Raw genomic sequence first — 19,888 nt, 5'->3', positions numbered from 1 at the left:
AAAATGATTAGACCACCCTTGTTTCTTCAGTTTGTTCATTTTAAAGCCTGATACAACTAAAGGTACCCTTGTTTGGACAAATATACCAATGACAACAAAAATGTATCATAAGAGTTAGATTTTTTGGCAGTATAATGCTATAGCTATTAATGTAAGAACTTGAGTGATTTTGTTGTTATCAAGAAAACCATGGAAGTTGCTAGAAATCAGCTCTTATGAGCTATATTTGTTATCATCATTATATTTGTCCTAAGAAATGTACCTTTAGTTGTACCAGGAATTAAAACGGATCAATAAACTGAAGAAACAAGGGTGGTCTAATCATTTTTTCCATGACTGTAGGTGTAGATCTCCTTATATTTTGCAAGTGTACACCCTTATGTGGCTGCTCATTGTAGAGCCCTCTTGTGTCTTCTTTATTATATACTGTATAAACACGAAAACCGGTTTCTTTAAGGAGCAACAATTTTATTTTCAGCCGTGACAAAAAGAAAAAACAAAATAAAACACTCATCTCCTCAAGAGTCAGAATGTTCACGTTCAAGGTTAAAGTGCAGAATTGCTTTCACAGCTTGTGTACAAATTAAATAAAGAGAACAAAAGAAAAACTATAATATTAATAAAATATCAAAACAGAGTGAAGCTCAGGAAAATATAAATATGATACATGAATAGAAGAAAAACTCATACAAACAGTATCAGCAATGATATTCAGTCCACTGAAATCCACTTAAGATACATTATATAAAAAAAAAAACCCATCAGGAAATCAGGTCACGATTCAAGTCGTTGGCAAGGCTAGCTTACAACAAAGGCACAGCATTGATCAGAGGTATTGATCCTTTGCAAAGAAGTGCTGCGGCAACATTCTAATTGATCATCACAACGTCCTCACGGAGACATCCAACATGCTCACATGGCTCTAAGAGTAATTAAGAGAACACAAAGAACACATCACCCAGGAGTGGTTTTCGTTACAGAAGCCTACTTTTGTATATCAAGCATTAATAGTGATCACATGCGCTTTACGTTTTACTGTTACTAGTGGATTCTGAATTGATTTAAGGGTGAAGGAACACCAAGAAATGATGGCCCTGAGCCAGAAGAGTGATAAAGAGGTGAGACAGTCCAGGTTAATGGTTGCAGCCAAGCCACCAGACACTACACACTACATGGTTGACAAAGGACCATTGAGCAAGGCAGCAAGCAGAGCTGGGACATCACATCTTCAGAGAAGCGAAGACCAGAAAAGTTGATCCTCGGGAGCATTGAAACTGGACACGCTTGCATAAAATACAGTAATTGTCATCACAGTTGTATGATGTTGTTGAGCAACAAATATCGTCACAAATCAAGTCCAGTTTGATGCAAAGAGGAATTTTCCAGAACAGGCTTGACCAGTGTCTTGCATCATTATATCAACCTGAACCCACATTATTTCCTTAATCACAAGTAGCCCAAGAGAGGAAATAAAACAAATCATGGCTTAAACCAGCCATTTGGTTAATATAGTGCAAACAAAAATCCATACAAAAGATTTCAGTGGTTCTATATGCTGTATATATAAAACAGATGCTGTTTTTTTTTTTTTTTTTTTTTTTTAAATCTTCACAACATTTCACCTGTCTTGTTAAAAAAAGGTCTTATTTAACATCACAATACTCAGGCTTTTAGAAGGCGAACATACCGTACTGTAGCTACTGTACCATGCAACCTGTGAGAACATAAGCCAAAAATAAAATACGTTTAGTATACAGCCAACAGATTTTGAAAGGTGCCATATACTGGAGAGACATTTGTGGAAGTGGAAGCAATTATTTCCGAAGCGGTGCCATTGCACTTATCATCGCAATGCACGTAAGACATATAAAGTGGTATTTACAGCTAGAATGTATCCATGTAAACAAACAGGGGGTGACATTACAGTAGGTGGGCAGTCACTATAAGACAGTATTTGGTACCATTAAGGAGAACAATAAAAAGATATACGGTGTATATATATCGCTTATATTAGAATTTGAAGGAGATGTCTATCTTATTCCAAACGCTACAATTAATGAAAACTGTAAAACGACCATCAACCAGATGACAGAATGAGATTAAATGCAGGAGATGTTAAGATTCGTCGATCAAATGCTGACCCCTCATAAACTGCAGTCAAATCTTTCAATCTCCATTATTTTCGATAGGTCAGCCATAGAAAAATATGGCAATGCTGCAATATGTATATAAAATATGTCTTTACATTTTACAATATTTAACACATTTACAATGTTGCCAGCTATGTACAAACTAGTGCACGTTGGACTATCGAGGATGCCACATCACGATGAAGCAGACATTTCAGCCTAAGGTGTGTCATGATGGACTCACTTGCTACACAATCACAAAGGAGGCACTCCAGTCTGCTTGTGCAGTCGGATCAATTTTGAAACATCACAAAGCAGGACTTGACCTGAAGTACAGTACTGTACGCACATGCACTCTCTAGTAAGCTGTAGAGATGGGTGTCTATTTGCATTATGTGACACTTGTTTCTGCCCAAGCTTGAAGACCTAATTTATGCTAGACAATTTATGCCAATGGAAATCTACATTATTTGAAAGAAGGATCTGATTGCATACGGCATGCTCTAGTTTAAGCATCAGGTGCAGCCGAGTCAAGCTATTGTCGTCAAAGTTTCTTTTTAGCGGCTCTCCTGACACACGTTTGTCCCCCTGAGTCTACCAGCCGGGCCTGAGCCAGGCTGCATCCACTGCGTCATCGTGGGGCATGGAGGTGTGTTTCCAATAATACACGATGATTCCTTCACCAACAGAGAGAGGCCCTCCTCTGTAATCCGGCCTTATTCTGGCTGCTCAGGGTGGACGTGCAGGCCGTTCTCGGACCGTGTGACGCTGTTGTTCTCCCAGAAGGTCTTGTGCAGCTGCTCCACTTCAGACACAAGCGGCAGGCCAATGTCCAAGTGCATCTTCAGGTTCTCCAACCACTCCTCCAGTTTGGAGAATGGCGGGCTGTGAAAACAAAAGTAACAGTCAGTTTTCGAACATAATCAGCCGTTTTGTAATCATTTTTGGAATCTCACTGGCCTAAAAATAACCATAATTAGATTACGACCGGGAGGACAAGCAGTTGGTGAGCTCACGTGACAAGTTACATTATACCTTATACCTGAAGTAAGGAAGTACAGTGAATCACGGCAGATTCACGATTCAGCATTCACAACCCCGAACAATTGCAGGGCTTTTGTTCAAATAACATGATTTTATTTTGTCTCCGAAAAAAGGCAGTTTTTTTTTCCCTGCACAAAACACATCTCATTCACCCTAAGTCAGTAGTAATTTATAAATACGTGATAGTACTGTAAAGCATAAAATGTACATCATAATATTACAGCGTATATGTACGACGTAACAACATGACATCAGTGCAAGATGGCAGCGCCCTGTGTGGCTACAAAAGCACCAGCTTCATCAACTTCCTTAAAATTCGGCCTCAAAACTTGTAGCAAGGTGAGCACAAGTTAATATATGATCGCACGTAAGCTGTTAATGGAATTACAACTGGCAAGCAGAGTGGACTATGTAGACGCCGTCTCCGACAGTTAGCTGGGACAACCTAGCGGCCTGCGGAGCAGCGGAACCGCTACAGCCCCGCAGCAGATGGAAGCACGATCGTAGCGCTAAAGCGTAGCCAGGAGTCCCGATTCCATCTTACATCATTGTTCATTCGTTGTGGGTACCTATACATTTTATCATTTAAAATGTGTTTAATAAGTGTGTGACGCAAACTGAGGGCTTAAACCTGCACTGTGCTTCTATGCATTTAGCTTGTTAGTTTCCTTCGTTGCGAGTGAACAATGGCAATTGAAGAGAGGCGGGGAGGGTTCTGCAGCTCAATCTAATCTGGACAGCGTCAACATCAAGCTAGCAGGAGGCTTTAGAGGGGGAGGAGTGAGCAGGTTTAGCATATGGTGGTTATTCGTGTGAAAAATAGACATTTTTATAGGTATCTCAATTACGCTACTCGTGGGTGGTCTTAGATCATAAGCCCCACAAATGGTAGGGTCCCCAAAGTTGTTGTTACATTCATGGGATATCTGACCGTTTGTCAGCGTCAAGGTCGCAGCACACAGCAGCAATGGGGAAGAAGGCGCGAGGACAATCAGGGGGACAGTAATGCTCCAGGAAGCCCGACACGTTCAGCCCAAAGTCCACCGCCCTGGGGAGGTAGTCTGGATCAGCATTGACCCTGCCAATGATCTAAAAGGAACCACAAACATAAGAGTGAGCAAAAAAAGAAGAAATCATGCCCTTTACTTAGCGGTTTTAAACCAATGAAACTTCCAGACCGAAACTGATTGTTTCCAGCAGACCGCAGCTGCCTTTTGCCTGCCTGGCAGTAACCACATGAAGACAACTTTCAGCCTCCACCATTCTCGTTATAACAGCCCATCTGGAAAAGCCCTTCAGTGACTGAACTGAGCCCAGATTTAGGTTAATGGAGTGCGGCCAGAACAGAAGCCACCAGCTGGAAAGTTTCTTCTTTCTTTGAAAAACGGTAACATGCTTTTTTTGTTGTTTTTAAAATTCTCAAATGAAATCACTGTTTGTTATAAATTAAATAAAAAACATTCTTAAGGAAGACTGCACAATCTGGTGGGGCAAATACAGTTGAAAAGGTACTGTTTGTACTTGGGTCTAATTTTCCTAACATTTTCATGTTTTACTTTTTATATTCAATTAGTTGCAGCATAGCTTTGCTCGGCCCGCCAGAAAGGGGACACCCGATAGGGCACCACTGATTGACACATACATTTTTACTACGATAGTAGGTGACTTACCTCACAGAGCATTATGCCAAATGAGAAGATGTCCACCCTCTCATCATAACTCTTTCCTGGGTAGGAGAAAAAACAAAAACAGGACTGTGACCATCTACCACTGAGTTTGTCACGTAAAAAAAAATAATGGAGATCTCTCTGCATTCATACCATGTATCATTTCAGGAGCCATCCAGTAGGGGTTCCCCACCACTGTGTACCTCTTCCTGCGGTCAGGCCTCTTCAAACCTGACAGTTTACCCTGTGAAAACTTCTCCTCATGTTTGTCGTCCACCATGAGGCGAGCAAGCCCAAAGTCTGCCACCACCACGGTATTGTTCTTCACAAACACACAAATTGCATTCATGTCACAAATGTACGCCTAGTTTGAGTAAAAGGTAAGTATATAAGTGACTATTAAAAGGCCCCCTGGTATGCAAAATTGACTTTTTAATGATGGTACAACAGTCATAAGGATGAAAAACCTCACTTGTTTGCTCCACTTTTGAAAGTTCTCATGACATCGTCAGCGAAATTCCTTCTTACACATGGACGTGACGCAAACTCCACCCCGTGTATATAACAGGCTTCACTCCACATCTTAAAATAAAATCTGAAGCTCTGCAACTGTCCATCAGTTAGCTACAGACAAGGGAGCTGTACATGAGATAATTACATGTTTCTTCAGCGAATAGGCTAACTCAGGATGATGTTGCTGTTAAGCACTGTCGCTCACATAGCTACTGTATGCGATGCTAACCTTTATTGTGGTTCTATGCATTTAGTTTGTTAGTTTTCCTCATCAAGAGTGAACAATGGCAATTGAAGAGCGACAGAGAGGGTTCTGGAGCTCAATCTAATCTATTACACTGTTGAAATTACAACACTTTTATTGCAAATGTTGATCCAAAGCTCTGCATGAGGTTGCTGTTAAGCACTGTAGCTCACATACCAATGGTATTCTATGTGTAACGGATGCCGACCAATGTGGCTGCACAAGTGTACAATAGTAAAACTTCAGTCCCTCAGCTTTAAGAGCTGTGCTGAACGCCAGGTTGACAGTCCGGCCTTTTAGCTCAACGGTCAGCGCTCTTGACTCCCATTCCGAAGGTCCTGTGTTCGAGCCCAGCGTGGGGCTGGCTGGAAAAGGCAGGTTACATATGCTAACCTGGATTGTGCTTCTATGCATTTAGCTTCTTAGTTTCCTTTGTCTAGTGTTGCTAACGTATTTTGAAAGCTCTCAATTATCTTTGAGAGAGTTAGACTTAAGGAATGCATGGTAAGCGTAGTGTAGCTCTTGTTGACAAAGCCCACTACTGTGTTGAATGTGCAAAGAAAACATGCCCTTGAAAAGCTCTTACCTCCCGGACAAGGCAGTTGTGAGAGTTAAGATCTCGGTGGATGATGTTCATGGAATGAAGATATGACTACATGACAGATAAGAAAACAAAAGGTTTTACTGTCAAGAGTGAACAAAAGTGCCTTATTTCAGTTCAACATGCTGGCATTGTAACAGCAGCAATCCTGGTCATGCATGGCATTAATCACTGTGCTAACCTAAACTGAACTTCTATCACCACTAGAGGGTGCTACGTGGCTGTAGCCATCTTATTTGTGTCTTTGAACTCACCATCCCAGCAGCTATGTCCTTGGCAAAACTGACCCGCTGGTTCCAAGGGTAGTTGCTATCCTGTGAAAGGAAATTCAACTGTTAGACACAGCTTTATTTTACAAGAACCCTATCCCTTGGCACAGACTTGAAATCTTGCTACCAATTGCTGATGCCTGCATACACACTCAATCATCTCACCATTTTCTTGATGATGTCCCTCAAGGTGCCTCCCTTTATGTACTCTGCTATGAAGTTGAGGCGCTTGTCTTTGTAGAGCACTCCAATGAACTTGAGCACGTTGGGATGATCCAAGCATCGCATGACCTTCACCTGAGACATCACATGGCAGTTTTAGAGATGTCAAATGACTCAGCCCTCATGACTCTACGGCATTTTTACTTTTTAATTATAGTAAAGTGTAATGTAAGGCCAAAATTGTATATGATATACCACTCTGCTTTCTATCAAAGCTTCATCTTGCTGGAGCTGCTGTGACGCAGTCCCTATCATTATCGTAATGATCTGTATATAAGTGCAGATTCTCTCGCTTCAGAAACCACCTGTGTTTTTGTTGGGGGATCAGCACCCGCGAAAAGGACATAAACCGGATGGACAAACGGATCCGGAAAGCTGAACAAGTTTTAGAGGCGTTTGTAACAGTGAGAGAAAGGAGGCCACTGGACAAACTGCCCTCCATCACGAACAACCCCTCCCAGCCGCTGAGGGGCAGCGGAGCTCATTCTTCAACAAACTCCTCCGGTTCCGTTCCCACAGCGAACGCTACAGGACTTCAATCATTCCATACGCCTTCCAGCTCTACAATACCACACCTGTCTGAAAAAGATAATTCACAATACTATTGCGCTGTACTGTCTGTCCTCCCTTGTATAAAGTGTAAATTTACTTGTATTTAGTCATATTTTTACCCACTATTTGTAAATATGAAAATCTTGTTTATGTTTATATTTGATACATATTGCATAGCACTTTATTTAAGAGTGTTTTTCTTCTGAAATTGAGCTACTTTAGCCAAGCAATTTCCCTTGTGGATCAATAAAGTCTGTCCTAGTCTAAGGTTTAAAAAAAAAAAAAGGAAACATCTGGCGGCAAGGGTTCAAAAGCTTAACTGCCGTATATGACCTGCGGGCCGTAGTTCAGCCAAGTCTGGAGTAAAGGCATTTTCTGGAAGTAAGCTATAGCAGAGGGAGGGGGGGAAGATGGCTGATTTGAGCAACTGACTTTTTAATTTTAGGCAATAAAACAGTCACGTTTGCTTTTGCACAAATAATCAATGGAAAGTAGATCATTGCCAAGTGCAACCTGTTGTTTGTATTATACTCTATTAGTCTACTTGGGGATGATGACCACACAACAGAATGAGCCACTTCCTGCCATCTTACCAATGAATGAAACATGGAATTGTCAGTGTTAAGTGGGAAAGCTATTTCACTTATTCATTAAATGAATTATGTCATGTTCAGGAGCGAGCACTTCCTGTCCTGCGCTCTTACTTTGGTGTGCTGCACTTCCTGCTGGGAGGAAGCTGCAGCCGCTTCACCCCAGTGGTTTGTTGTGCAGCTGGCAGCAATGGCAATTAGCGGGGTTTAAAATCCCCACTAATTGCCTCTGCTCTCCTCGCCTGTGCTGTCAGGTAAAAGGTTTTCTTACCTGTTGCTACTGCCCTAGACTGCCACTTGTATTGTTTCACAGAGCCTTTCCCTCTGTCACCTTTTGTTGTTTGTTCCTGTACAACTGTGAGTACCCGCGCCTGCTCGTGCATAATTAAAGACTTTTATTTGCATGCTACTGCTTCTGTTTCTGCATACCGGGGGTCAAGCATCCGACAGCTCCTCACATCGTAACAAATTAACTACTATCCCTATGTTTGCCTTAGTAGCACAATGCTGTTTTCATTCATTCTAACCACTTGATCTACAGTAGTTATGCTTAATTGCTATGCATAAATAATCGTAATGTAATTTCGAACGTTATTAATCAGTTCTATGCCAATAGGTACAACAAATACCTATTTAAATTCACCAAGGTCAACAGCAAGGTCTTTATGCTTTTTTGTTGCCTCTAGGTGGTGCCTTTTTATTGCAAATATCCAGGAAATTATTCTGGGAGGTTCCATCCTGTGTTCTGACTCTAACCCGCCATCGTTAACATTTGAATCCCAGAGGACCCCCGCCTACTGTCGTCAGCAGGCAGGGCCTGATATTATCGAGCCATTTCAAGTCATTCTTCACAATAAAATCCCTGCAACTTGATCTGGCCTTTGTGCAATGACGACAGCATGGATTCTTTTATGAGGGGAGGTCAGAACACAAATCATCACATCTACTGCAGTTAACGGAGGAATGAGAGGCTGTTCACATCTACGCACCTCTTTTAGGAACGTTCTTTGTGTCTCGTCATCAAAGCGGATTAGTTCTTTCATCACCATCACCTCCCCCGTCTCCCTGTGGGTCACCTGGAAGTGGGTGCAATTGGAATTAGTCCTAGGCATTAAATCCTCCCATTCTGACACGTTTCAAGTCTCCCCCTTGTGGGGATTGTGAGTATGACTACAAATAATGAAGCCAAATAGCTTCATACTATATGTACCTTGATGGCCTGTCCAAAGCATCCCTTCCCGAGCACTTCTCCGTGGATTAGGTCAGATGGGCGAAAGATTCGGTGTGTCCGGTTGGAGACGACTCGAAGAGACTCGGAGCGATTGATGTCCTTCCTTGGTGAGATGGGGGAAGCTGCTTTGCTGGAGCCTGGGGACTTGTCTATGCTGTAGCTCCGCCTGGACAACGAGAAGATAAGATAAGTTTTTGGTAAAGTACATTCACTCAATGGCCATAATATTAAGTACAACCAAGTAAGATTAAATATGTCTTACGTGACTATGCGGGATTTCAGGTTGCTGATGTCAGGGAGGGGAGGTTGGGTGATGGGCAGGATGGGGCTGGGCACCCCAGATAGTGGAGTGGACAGGGGGCCATCCACCTGCTCCCCAGTCTCTGAAGAGGAGCCTCCCTCCTGGCCCCGACTGTGAGGGTCGTGTTCAATGGTGAGCTGGAGCCGCCGACTCGTCTCCTGGATCAGCAGGTCAATCTGGAGAGGATAAGAATAAACGTTAGCGCTAAACAAAGAGAAGCAGTGCATTCAACTAGCTCCTCATTGTTTTCCTGCTGATTTCAACTCTGCGATTAATTGAACAGAGGCGTTCATTGGAGCATTTACGGTAGTATATGTTTTTCATATTGTTATTAACTGCCAAGGTTTAAACTGAGTGGAGAAAGAGTGAATATATGCAATTCCTTCTCAAATTGTTGAATGTAGACTATTATAATGTTTCTCACCTGTCATCCTCCCATTCTCTTCTGTACATTTATGATTTAAAAAAACAACCATTTTCACCATTTTTATGTCTAAAGCTCGTAATAATCGTTCTATTTTCTTTTTTTTTTTTAAACATATTGTCAGCCTCTGAAACCACATATGACGAACCAAATCCTGTTTATGGCATAATACATCCACTTTCAAAGCAAAACATTTCATATAGCAACTGAAATGTAAAACATTTTCTCATGAGAGAATTTTTTCATGGGCTTGTGAAGTTATGTAGCATGGTACAATTTTTCACACACCTCATGATATTAATATCTGCGTAATTTATAGGCTATTGTATAACTTACCTCCAAATTGACTTATGTACATCCGTTAATGGCTTTGGCAAAATAACACGTGTATTTTTGAACAATCAGTACAAACTGTGATGTTCATCTTCACATCATGCAACACTGGAGTCTCAAAACCAAAATCAATGGATTCCACAGGTGACTGTAGACAATGCATGTCCCAAGCTTCTAATGCACAATACTGCCACCTATTGTCCAGGCCCACATGGCTCCTTGACAGTGTGCTGTACAGTCGTCCCTCGCTACATTATCACAGTTTTTCAAACATTAATTAATAAATGATCGCTGTTTCGTGGTTGTCTATGGCCTATTATTAGTCACAACAATGCATATTTAAGCAAATTGTACATCTTTTTTGCCCAAATTAGGCATTATCAAGCATAAAAATGGCTAAATGAACTAAAATACAAATACAGTATAAGCGATGAAGACCACCCACTTGTGAATGTAGTATTCTACATTGATTACTAGGTGTCTGTAATTGTTTGGCGAGACCACCACCGAAGGACCACAGCTTGTATTGCTGGTTTAAATGATCTCACAACAGACACAATAATAATAACATAATAATAATAATAATTATCATCATAATAAGCATGTTGGCCACGCAGTCAGGAGATCTAGAAGATCTGGGTTCGTACCTCCGTTTGGGCATCTGTGTGGAGTTTGCATGTTCTCCCCGTGCGTGTGTGGGTTTTTTCGGGGTATTCCCACATTCCAAAAATATGCATAATGTAATATGCATGTTAGGTTAATTCGAGACTCTAATTTGCCCAGGTGTGACTGCGAGTGTGAATGGTTGTTTGTCTATGTGTGTCCTGCGATTGGGTGTACCCCGCCTTTCGCCCGAAGTCAGCTGGGCTACATACCCTCGATACAATGAATGAATGAATATTTACTATATTGGGTAAGACAAACGTAAAGGTGACTATATGGGTGTTATTTAATGTCTAGATGGCTCTAATAATGTTAAAAAACATCATGGAAATTCACTTATTGTGGTCCAGTCTGGAACCAATTAACCACGATAAACGAGGAATTAGTGTTTATTAAATTCAGGACAAACATTCTTTGGCAATTGGCACATGAATGACCATAATTGTTACACCAGTGGCATAAAATTAATATATTTTAATTTCAAGTTTGTGTGCTGTGCAGTGGATACCTCATCCAGAGGAACGTTGTGAATTGGCGTCCCATTGATTTCTAGGATCCTGTCGCCGACATGGATGGAATTTTTCACATCTGGACTGATGCAGTCAGCATCCACCCTGAAAAATGTGGAACAAAAAGCACTTGTACAAACGTACCTTCATCACCTGATACAGTCTGATTTGTCGTCTCTCTGCAATCATTGCCAACAAATCACATAACGGTGCGTTGCTCACAAACATGAACTCACTGAGAGACCCTGACGGTGCGGCCATGTTCTGGACTGTAATTGTCGGTCGGGCTGAGCGGCTGGTCGATAGCCACAGAGAAGCCCCTTCCCCGGTGTCCGGTACCCTCTTCGGAGGCGGGGATTGACACCAGCGTGACGGTGTGAGGGATGTGCGAGCATGGTGAGTCAGGCAATGAAACGGGGGTGACCACGGTCTGGTAGTAGCAGTGACCACTGGAGGAAGAGAAGAGAAACACTGAACTAGTTTTGATTGCAAAAGTCTATTTAATACTTTTTAATCCGTCTAAATGATGAGGGCCTAATGAGCATGAAAATATTAACAAATAGATCCAAGACACAGAAAACACCACACATTAGTCACCTACATCCTCTCAGAAAGAAGACCTTGAGGGTCTCTGTGGCTTGTGTAGAGCACCTAATTTCACATTGAACCAGCATTTTTTTTTTTTTTTTTACCTGAGGCTAATGACATTCACACATTCAACACATCCACAAAACCATACACGCCAACCTGGAGGGCAACTTTGCTCAAACTGCAAGCCCAAATCAATTGTTGCCACATTGAAATTGTGTCCAGATGACTGATACAGACTGTTTTTTATATTTCTGAACATCATTAATCACTAAAATATGTGTTTGGTGTCTAATGCACTTGGGAGAAAAAGTCAGAAAATGTTCTGTTCTGAAATATGAGCTCATGCATTACACAAGCTTACAGCTCATGAAAAATGCATTTGTTTTCGGTCTTTCATTTGCGGTTTTGGATGCACTTCAAAGGGCTCAGAAATATTTCAATACATGTTTTATCATTTTAGTTTAAAACACAGCAGCCCAAAATGAACAGCTCTTGGGTAAGCACTTTAGGAGCCACACCATGAACTGCATTATTTACTCAGCGGCCAAGTGTACTCCTGCACAATCTGATCCAATCTAAGGAAATTCATCCCTCGCCACTTCGCGATCCAAACATCGCTCCCTCTATTGTGGTCTTCAAACTTCAAAATGTAATCATAAATGATCGCTGTTTCGTGGTTGACTATGGCCTATCATAAGTCAAAAATATTGAAAGACGAGTCATGTAGAATTCTAGTCACTAGGCATTAGTAATGTTACATTGACAACTTACATTACATTACTTTAGCACTGCACGGAGTCAGCCATGGCATGTTCAACATAGTGAAAAGTTCTCCCATTCCATGTGGAAGTGGTAAGTTTTTGGCTTCTTACTTTGCCCTTCTTGCCGACTCCGTTCGAAACCCTGTCTTAAGTTTAGAATAAATACATTTGAGGTTAACTAGTTAGCTCGGTAGCATGCTATGCTTATGTTCCTGCAGTGGTACCGTAGCCTGGTGTAAACAAAGATTAATAGGAGTGTAAAGGGGTCTATAAGGGTGTTATTTCAGGTCTACATGGCTCTCATAATGATAAAAATAAAACAAACCAGGTTTGCTATGCTCCGACTATGAAAATATTCCATTTAATAAGACAATATTGAATACTACTTCGCGGAAATTCACTTCTCGCGGTCGGGCCTGAAACCAATTAACTGCGATAAACAAGGGATGACTGTACTGTAAAATACTATCAAGTATTAACAAGGTAGTATGGTATCAAATATTTTACATTTACAAAGATAAGTGGACACTGTCAGTGGCATTCTATTAACCACAAAGTCTTATGTAGTCGCTGGGTGCATCGTCTAGAAAAGCAAATAATCTCTATAAAAATCAAATAATCATTAGCTCCAGGACAAAAAAATATTGGCATTAACAGCTGTGGCTGGAGGCAACCTCCTGACATATTTTTTAATTCACGCCACAAGATGGCAAAGATATTATCTTTGAAATCAAATCTTGAAAAAAAAAGAAAAGAAAAGAAAAAAGACTTACAAAAACATTTTTTTTTATATACCAACTCACCAGTAGAGTTTGGATCTCTCCACCAGAGCATATGTGTCCCCATCACCGATAAACGTCCTACAATTCAGACAGGTGAAGCACTCTGGATGATACTTTTGTTCCCCTGCAACCTGACAGAAAAAACAAAACATTCAAAGTTGGCTTTTTGCCTTTCTACCACATGTAAGCAACACTGCTGAACATGAAACCAATCACATACAATGAAAATGTTACAATGGATACAAGCCACAGCAGTATTGTGCACAAAAAGGATGCAACAAAAGGCATGTTACTGGCTTGAAAAGTAGGGCAAGGTCTGGTAGATTAGGTTTGATGGTGCCAGATTTCCTCTAGAGCTTAGGGCCATTGGAAGAATTGAGTTATGGCCAAAAACAGAGCAGGCAATGAGCACATGAATCAATCTGCCCAGCAAATCTGGAAATGAATGCTCTGGCTGTATGATTTTACTGCAGTGTGCTTCAGACTATGGATTAACTGCAGAGTTTCCGCCTCATGTAAATGACCGTGGCGGTTGGCCACTACAGAATAAAAGCCACCACACCTTAAAAATTTGTTTTTTTAAAACTTGAAAACAATGTTAAGTAATATATTGTATGAATGTGTGTATATATATATATATATATATATATATATATATATATATATGCTATAAAGATACATGCAGTACAGTATATAGCTTATTGTTTATGCACATATTGTGCACAATGAGTTTGAAAACAATTTAAAATATCATAAAAATGTTTCACTGCGCTTTATTTTGATAAGCACGTACGGGAATCGTCTGTCTGTCTTGCTGGCACGTGCACATGTGACCAGATATGCGATGCATCTTGTGTTGACTTTCACTTTGTTTCTTACGATCTGGAGAATGAACAATTACCCGTAAAATGTGTAGTCAATTGACGACAGCTTGCCACATGCTAACTTTATCTATGCCAGTGTGTGTGATCGTTCATGTTTCAATCTCATTCCACTTTCTGTCAATTTTGTTTACATGCCTGGCTGGCGGCATCTAGCTAGCTCGTTTTTGTCGAGCTACAATCGTTATCACAACTTACCTTTTTAAAGTGTCACTTAACAATCTTGCGCTCTTGTTATCATTATAATACTTATGGCTTGTCTTCAAAATACTAGTTGTGTCGAAGCTGTGCAACAGAAACACGTAGTGTGAACAGCTTTAGACAGTGATGCTATCACAGGGGTCTCCAACAGGTAGCTCTTAAGCTAGCAGTAGTTCACCAAAGAATATTTGCTTTACCTTTTAGCATTTTTGTAAGTGTTCTATTCAAACATGGCACCTGTATTTAATCACAAATGAGCACACAGAGTGGAGATGTGCTCTCAGCAACTTTACCTTTAAATTAAGCCTAAACCTAAGTTGTAAAAAAATGCTATTTGTTATTAACAAAACAAATAAAAAATGCAGACGCAGCAGCGGAAAGACACAGCGATGGCAGTTCGCCCTCCCATGCAGCCCACCACCACAGCTTCAAAAATCCTAGGGGAAACCCTGAACTGAACAAAGAAAAACAATGTGACACCTTATGCTGTTTTTTTCTAGTCCAATTTTAATGTTGCTCGTTCAATCCCTTTCCTCATTTGTGAGAGAGATTTAATGGCAATCAAGTCATCAATACCACCCCTTTTTAATTACTGCAGTTAATTATCTGCTCTTTATGCAAATGCTTTTTTCAATACACTGCACCTGCCAAGATTAAACCCAAGTTTTCCCAAGAGGTTTCAATTCCTTTGATGGTCTAAGACGCTCTCTCTACCTTGCAGTTACCATGTTTGTACTATCAAAATAAAACATCTGCTGGACACATTGAAATCACAAAGTCAAGTACAAAAGAAGAACTGATGGACATTTGACTTAATATGAGTGACTAATTCATTTATTGGATTTTTTTAAAACAGGGTTTTTCAACGTGTATATTTATATTTCAAGAATATTTTTTACAATTGTTTTAACAGTCAAGCAACACATACAAAAACACAGCTGAAGTTTTGTTGTTGTTTAGATTACAAACTAGTCCAGCGTGAATGTACAGCGCCTCTGCTGGTTGCAGCCAAGTAGTGCACTCCATTTAACCTCATTTTCTTTAAGGGATTCATCAGTACTCAACTCTACATAATTGAGAGAATCCTTAACAATCAGTAAATCAAATAAATCAGGGGTGTCCAAAATTTTCCACTGAGGGCTAGATACTGAAAAATCAAAGGATGCGGGGTGACGATGACATTTTTTAAAACAACTCATGTAGATATTCAAAGAGGTTTCTTGTATCTATCTAGTTATTGGTATGGTATATTAGTATTAGGTATATTAGTTATTAGTATGTTTCTCATTAAATACTTTTTCATTCCTGATGTTTTTTTGATTTTACAAATATTTTAACTTTGTTCTTGTACATTTTTTCTCTTAATGTCTTTATTCTCATAATATTTTGACATTATTATCGTAATATGATGACTTTTACTCAACCTCATTTCCCCTAACATTGCAACTTTATTCTTTGTTTTGTTGGTTTCTCATATTACAACTTTTTTCCTTCATTTTTTCTCTATTCTCATAAAATTACTGCTCTTTTTTTTGCTGTTGTTTCTTTTTTACTTTTCTTGTTTAAATCGTATTTTTAGAATGTGCAGAGGGCCACTAAAAAAAACAGCCAAGTAGCAGGTGTATTTTAAGCAAAATGAAACGCTAAATTGTCCTAACTACAGCATTTGCCAAGAGATAAACCACTAAATATTGAGGCCATATTAAAAAAATGTAATTTTGTTGTTGGCTCGCACTGTCTAAATGTCATCAACAATCAATGGCCACACTCTCTGAACACTTTAAAGATGCATAAGCTGTATTAAAGTCATTTCATTTCATTTAAAGTCGTAATAGTTCTATGCCACTGGAAACTAAAACTATAGTAAACCTACAACACAGGGTGTTGTCATCTTTGTAAAGGCAGAATTTTCATTAACTACATTAGATCTGCAGGTATACCTAATTTTGTGTTCTGTGGTGATAGTTACAGTTACAGGAAAAATATTCTAAAACATAATAAAATGGGTGTTAAATTGCTTTAAAAAGTATTTGCCCTCCCAAAAAACGATCACTGGTGAGTCTCATTGAACTGAAACGAAATGAAAACTGGAACCCGAGACAAAGCGGAAGAAACATGTGCAGCATCATTACAAGAAGAATCAATGAAATCAATATCCCCGGCCGTATGCCTCCTGCCCCGCCCTACTGGGAGAGCAGCACGGATAACATGAGCCAGCTCACACGCGCACGCACACACAAAGCTAAGCAAATGGCAAAGAAGCAAGACACTGCACAGGCATATTTATTTACGGCTTTGGAAGTCAAATTTGCATGTAAAATGACATTTGGCAGAGACTGAAAAGCTCTGATCGTTTAATAATCAACCAGGAGCCAAAAACAGTTATTTTCTAACACTGAACATTTGCGTGGATGTAAACACCATAATTATGAAGGAGAGAGAGCAGTACAAAGGAGTCACATCATGGGTAGCAAATGAATCATTTTATGGGCAGATGAGTAGATGTAATCTATTATGGGATATTAGGATAACAAAACAAATCCAGGGTTCAGGAAATGAATGTAATGTCAACAAAGTGTCTGGGTTGTGAAGGAAACATGACACGTGTGTACGTGTGTGTGCGTGCGTGCACATGTATGTGAGTGTAGACGCCCCCAAATGGGATACAGGAAGAAGCGAGGACAGCTGGGCAAGGATGAAAAGGGTGTGTGACTTTATATAATCTGACACTGTGGCTGCCATTTACTTACACACACACACACACACACACACACGCACACACACACACATACACTAGGACCACATATGACAGACGGCAGCTGTCGTCGTTATGTTTGGGAAACACTTCCATCCCAAGGTGGCAATTACAGGGGAGAAAAACATTAATGGTTGAAAGCAATACCAGGAGGAAAGCTGCTGTAAAACTTCAAAATAAAAGCATTATTCCATGTGGTGTCCACCATGTGACTGTTGACAAACATCACATGTATTTAATGCACCACGGCCTTAAGATATTTCATGCCTGCATTCAGGCAGCTGTATTTCATCCACTGTGTATTATGAGCTCATCAGTGTGTGACTGACTGAATGCTGGACGACCATGACGCCTTGTGGCTCCTTCTATTAGCAGCTAAACAAAGTGGGACCAAATGTACACCCCCCCCCCAGGGGAAGGCTGGATGGGTTCAGGAGAAAGCTTGTTATTTTGCAACAGAGCGTTCTATTTCAACGGCTGCTGGCCTTAAAGTCACATCGACAGGATATGATCATTTAACTGTTTCACTTCAGCTTGTTTTGATCAAAATGCTGCATGTTGCGTTACAGAGCCATAAAACTGCTTGTTTTCTTTGGAGAATTGAAATTTACTAAACTGGATTTCAGTATTAAAACATAAAGTGAGCACTAGACCCCTGCAAAATCCCCCAAGACTTCAATATATTACAAAGGTGTTTCTTTTTAGTGATCAAACAGGACACGTGTGATGATGACCATAGAACCTAAAATTTGTGTGAAAACAGTATACGAGTCAGACTTTGACTGTCATTGTGACACCGAGCAACCACAGATGAGGTCAACTTAACGTGTCAGGAGCCCTAAAACTTTATTTGTTTTGAAATGATTAACATGTGTGACCTATGCTTGGCTGAGGAATGTGAACAAACATGACTTTTAAGCCAATCACTAGTCATTTATGCCAGACTCCATAAGGCCTCTTGGCAACACTAAAATGTGAAAAACATGTTGGTGGTAAGTCAGAGATGCTTGACATCTGCTTCATACTATTAGTGGCCAATCTTAACATTCTGTGAGTGACCACTTGTCTGGGGTTAAGCGCAATGAGCTCCCCCGTTGAGGACAAACATTTGGAAAATAAATCAGAGAAAATTAACAAAAGGAACCAAATTAAACAATTAATGACAATTTTGTTTTTAAAGTTAGGAATCCATTAAAAAGTAATGGAAAATCCAAAATAAAATTGAAAAAAATCATTAAAATAATGTAAAAATCACTGCATCAATTGGGAAGGGTACATTTAAAAAAGTCTTGGCTAATAAGAAATGCATATTATATCATACCAATTAATATGTTTTCTACATATAATTACAGCACTAATTACAGTACTAATAACTATGAATTTGGGTGGAAACGTTAATAAAAAAGTATTGTATTGTAAGAAAAGCATACTAAACCAATTTTTACAACTATGTCTGTTATAAAAAAGGATAACAATTATAACAATAACAACAAATAATTTGTGGGAAATTTTTATTTAAGCTTACATGTTTTAATTTACATTTTTGTATTTCAATCAGGAGATCGGGAAGACCCGGGTTCGAATCTCGACTTGTGTGGAGTTAGGGTCTCTAAATTGTCCATAGGTGTGAATGGTTGTTTGTCTATATGTGCCCTGGGATTGGCTGGCGACCAGTCCAGTGTGTACCCCGCCTCTCGCCCAAAGTCAGCATAGTCAGTGTACCCCCGCGACCTTAGTGAGGATAAGCGGCATAGAAAGTGGATGGGTGGTATTTCAATGAACACTTGATAAGAGGTTGATGTTGTGGATCACACAATATTATTGATTAATAAAAAGGAGAATGAAAAACATTGCATTTAAAATACTTCTAAATCATTTAGATTACTTTACTGATCGGGAATGTATGAGTTTAGCTAATGAGTGTTATTGCCAATAACAATGATCAGCACCTGTAAAGGAGGGTGTAGACCAGGGGTCGGGAACCTTTTTGGCTAAGAGAGCCATGAAAGCCACATATTTTAAAATGTATTTCCGTGAGAGCCATATCATATTTTTTAACACCGAATACAACCAAATGTGTGAATACAGTATTTAAGGAATACTAGCAATTTTAGAATATCAGTCTCTGAATGTATTCTTTGTAATAATGTTGTTATATTGAAGCTAACCAATAATAAATAAATTGCTTTTTACCATTAATGCAACTTCTGGTGCTGCATGGTTTTGTGCCCTACTCCGTATCTTTCTTTCTTTTCCTTTTTCATCAAAAGGGTTGTCTCTGCACAATTAGCTAGCTGACTATTTGATTGAAGAAGGTTTGATTAAATGAGGGACAACCCCAATAATAATCAAGTTTTGGTGTCTGACACGGAAAACATGGGAAGGACAGCTGGCATTGCGCTAGAAAAAAAAATGGATGGGTTAAAATGCATTACAATGCATATTTTGAATTTTGTAATGTTTCTGTTTCTGTAATGTTTTACTTTAAAATGTCAGGAAAACAAATTAAAATAAACACATTTTATGGTGTTGTTAAGAAATGTCTGAGAGCCAGATGCAGTCATCAAAAGAGCCACATCTGGCTCCCGAGCCATAGGTTCCCTACCCCTGGTGTAGACGTTTTTG

At 39.8% G+C, this 19,888-nt stretch overlaps 1 protein-coding gene across 4 annotated transcripts in view; it reads right to left on the bottom strand.

Moving 5' to 3' along the window:
• Positions 1-411: 411 nt before the first annotated feature.
• limk1a (LIM domain kinase 1a) overlaps positions 412-19,888 on the bottom strand; it is a 53,315-nt gene continuing 33,838 nt past the window's right edge. Inside the window, exons 3-15 of one of the 4 annotated variants that reach the window (XM_054794595.1) lie at positions 13,448-13,557; positions 11,529-11,741; positions 11,292-11,397; positions 9,325-9,539; positions 9,042-9,228; positions 8,821-8,907; positions 6,633-6,764; positions 6,453-6,512; positions 6,184-6,249; positions 4,994-5,162; positions 4,844-4,899; positions 4,105-4,262; positions 412-3,014 (exon numbers count right to left, since the gene is read on the bottom strand). In XM_054794595.1, the coding sequence (XP_054650570.1) occupies positions 2,846-3,014; positions 4,105-4,262; positions 4,844-4,899; positions 4,994-5,162; positions 6,184-6,249; positions 6,453-6,512; positions 6,633-6,764; positions 8,821-8,907; positions 9,042-9,228; positions 9,325-9,539; positions 11,292-11,397; positions 11,529-11,741; positions 13,448-13,557 (1,728 nt within the window). In that variant the 3' untranslated portion in view covers positions 412-2,845. The remainder of the gene's footprint in view (positions 3,015-4,104; positions 4,263-4,843; positions 4,900-4,993; positions 5,163-6,183; positions 6,250-6,452; positions 6,513-6,632; positions 6,765-8,820; positions 8,908-9,041; positions 9,229-9,324; positions 9,540-11,291; positions 11,398-11,528; positions 11,742-13,447; positions 13,558-19,888) is intronic. The other 3 variants (XM_054794596.1, XM_054794597.1, XM_054794598.1) reach the window with 3 other exon arrangements.

Source organism: Dunckerocampus dactyliophorus, chromosome 12, assembly GCF_027744805.1.
Source record: "Dunckerocampus dactyliophorus isolate RoL2022-P2 chromosome 12, RoL_Ddac_1.1, whole genome shotgun sequence".
NCBI lineage: Eukaryota > Metazoa > Chordata > Actinopteri > Syngnathiformes > Syngnathidae > Dunckerocampus > Dunckerocampus dactyliophorus.
Note: the sequence above shows the minus strand (reverse complement) of the source record. Positions and strands in the feature narration are given on the sequence as shown.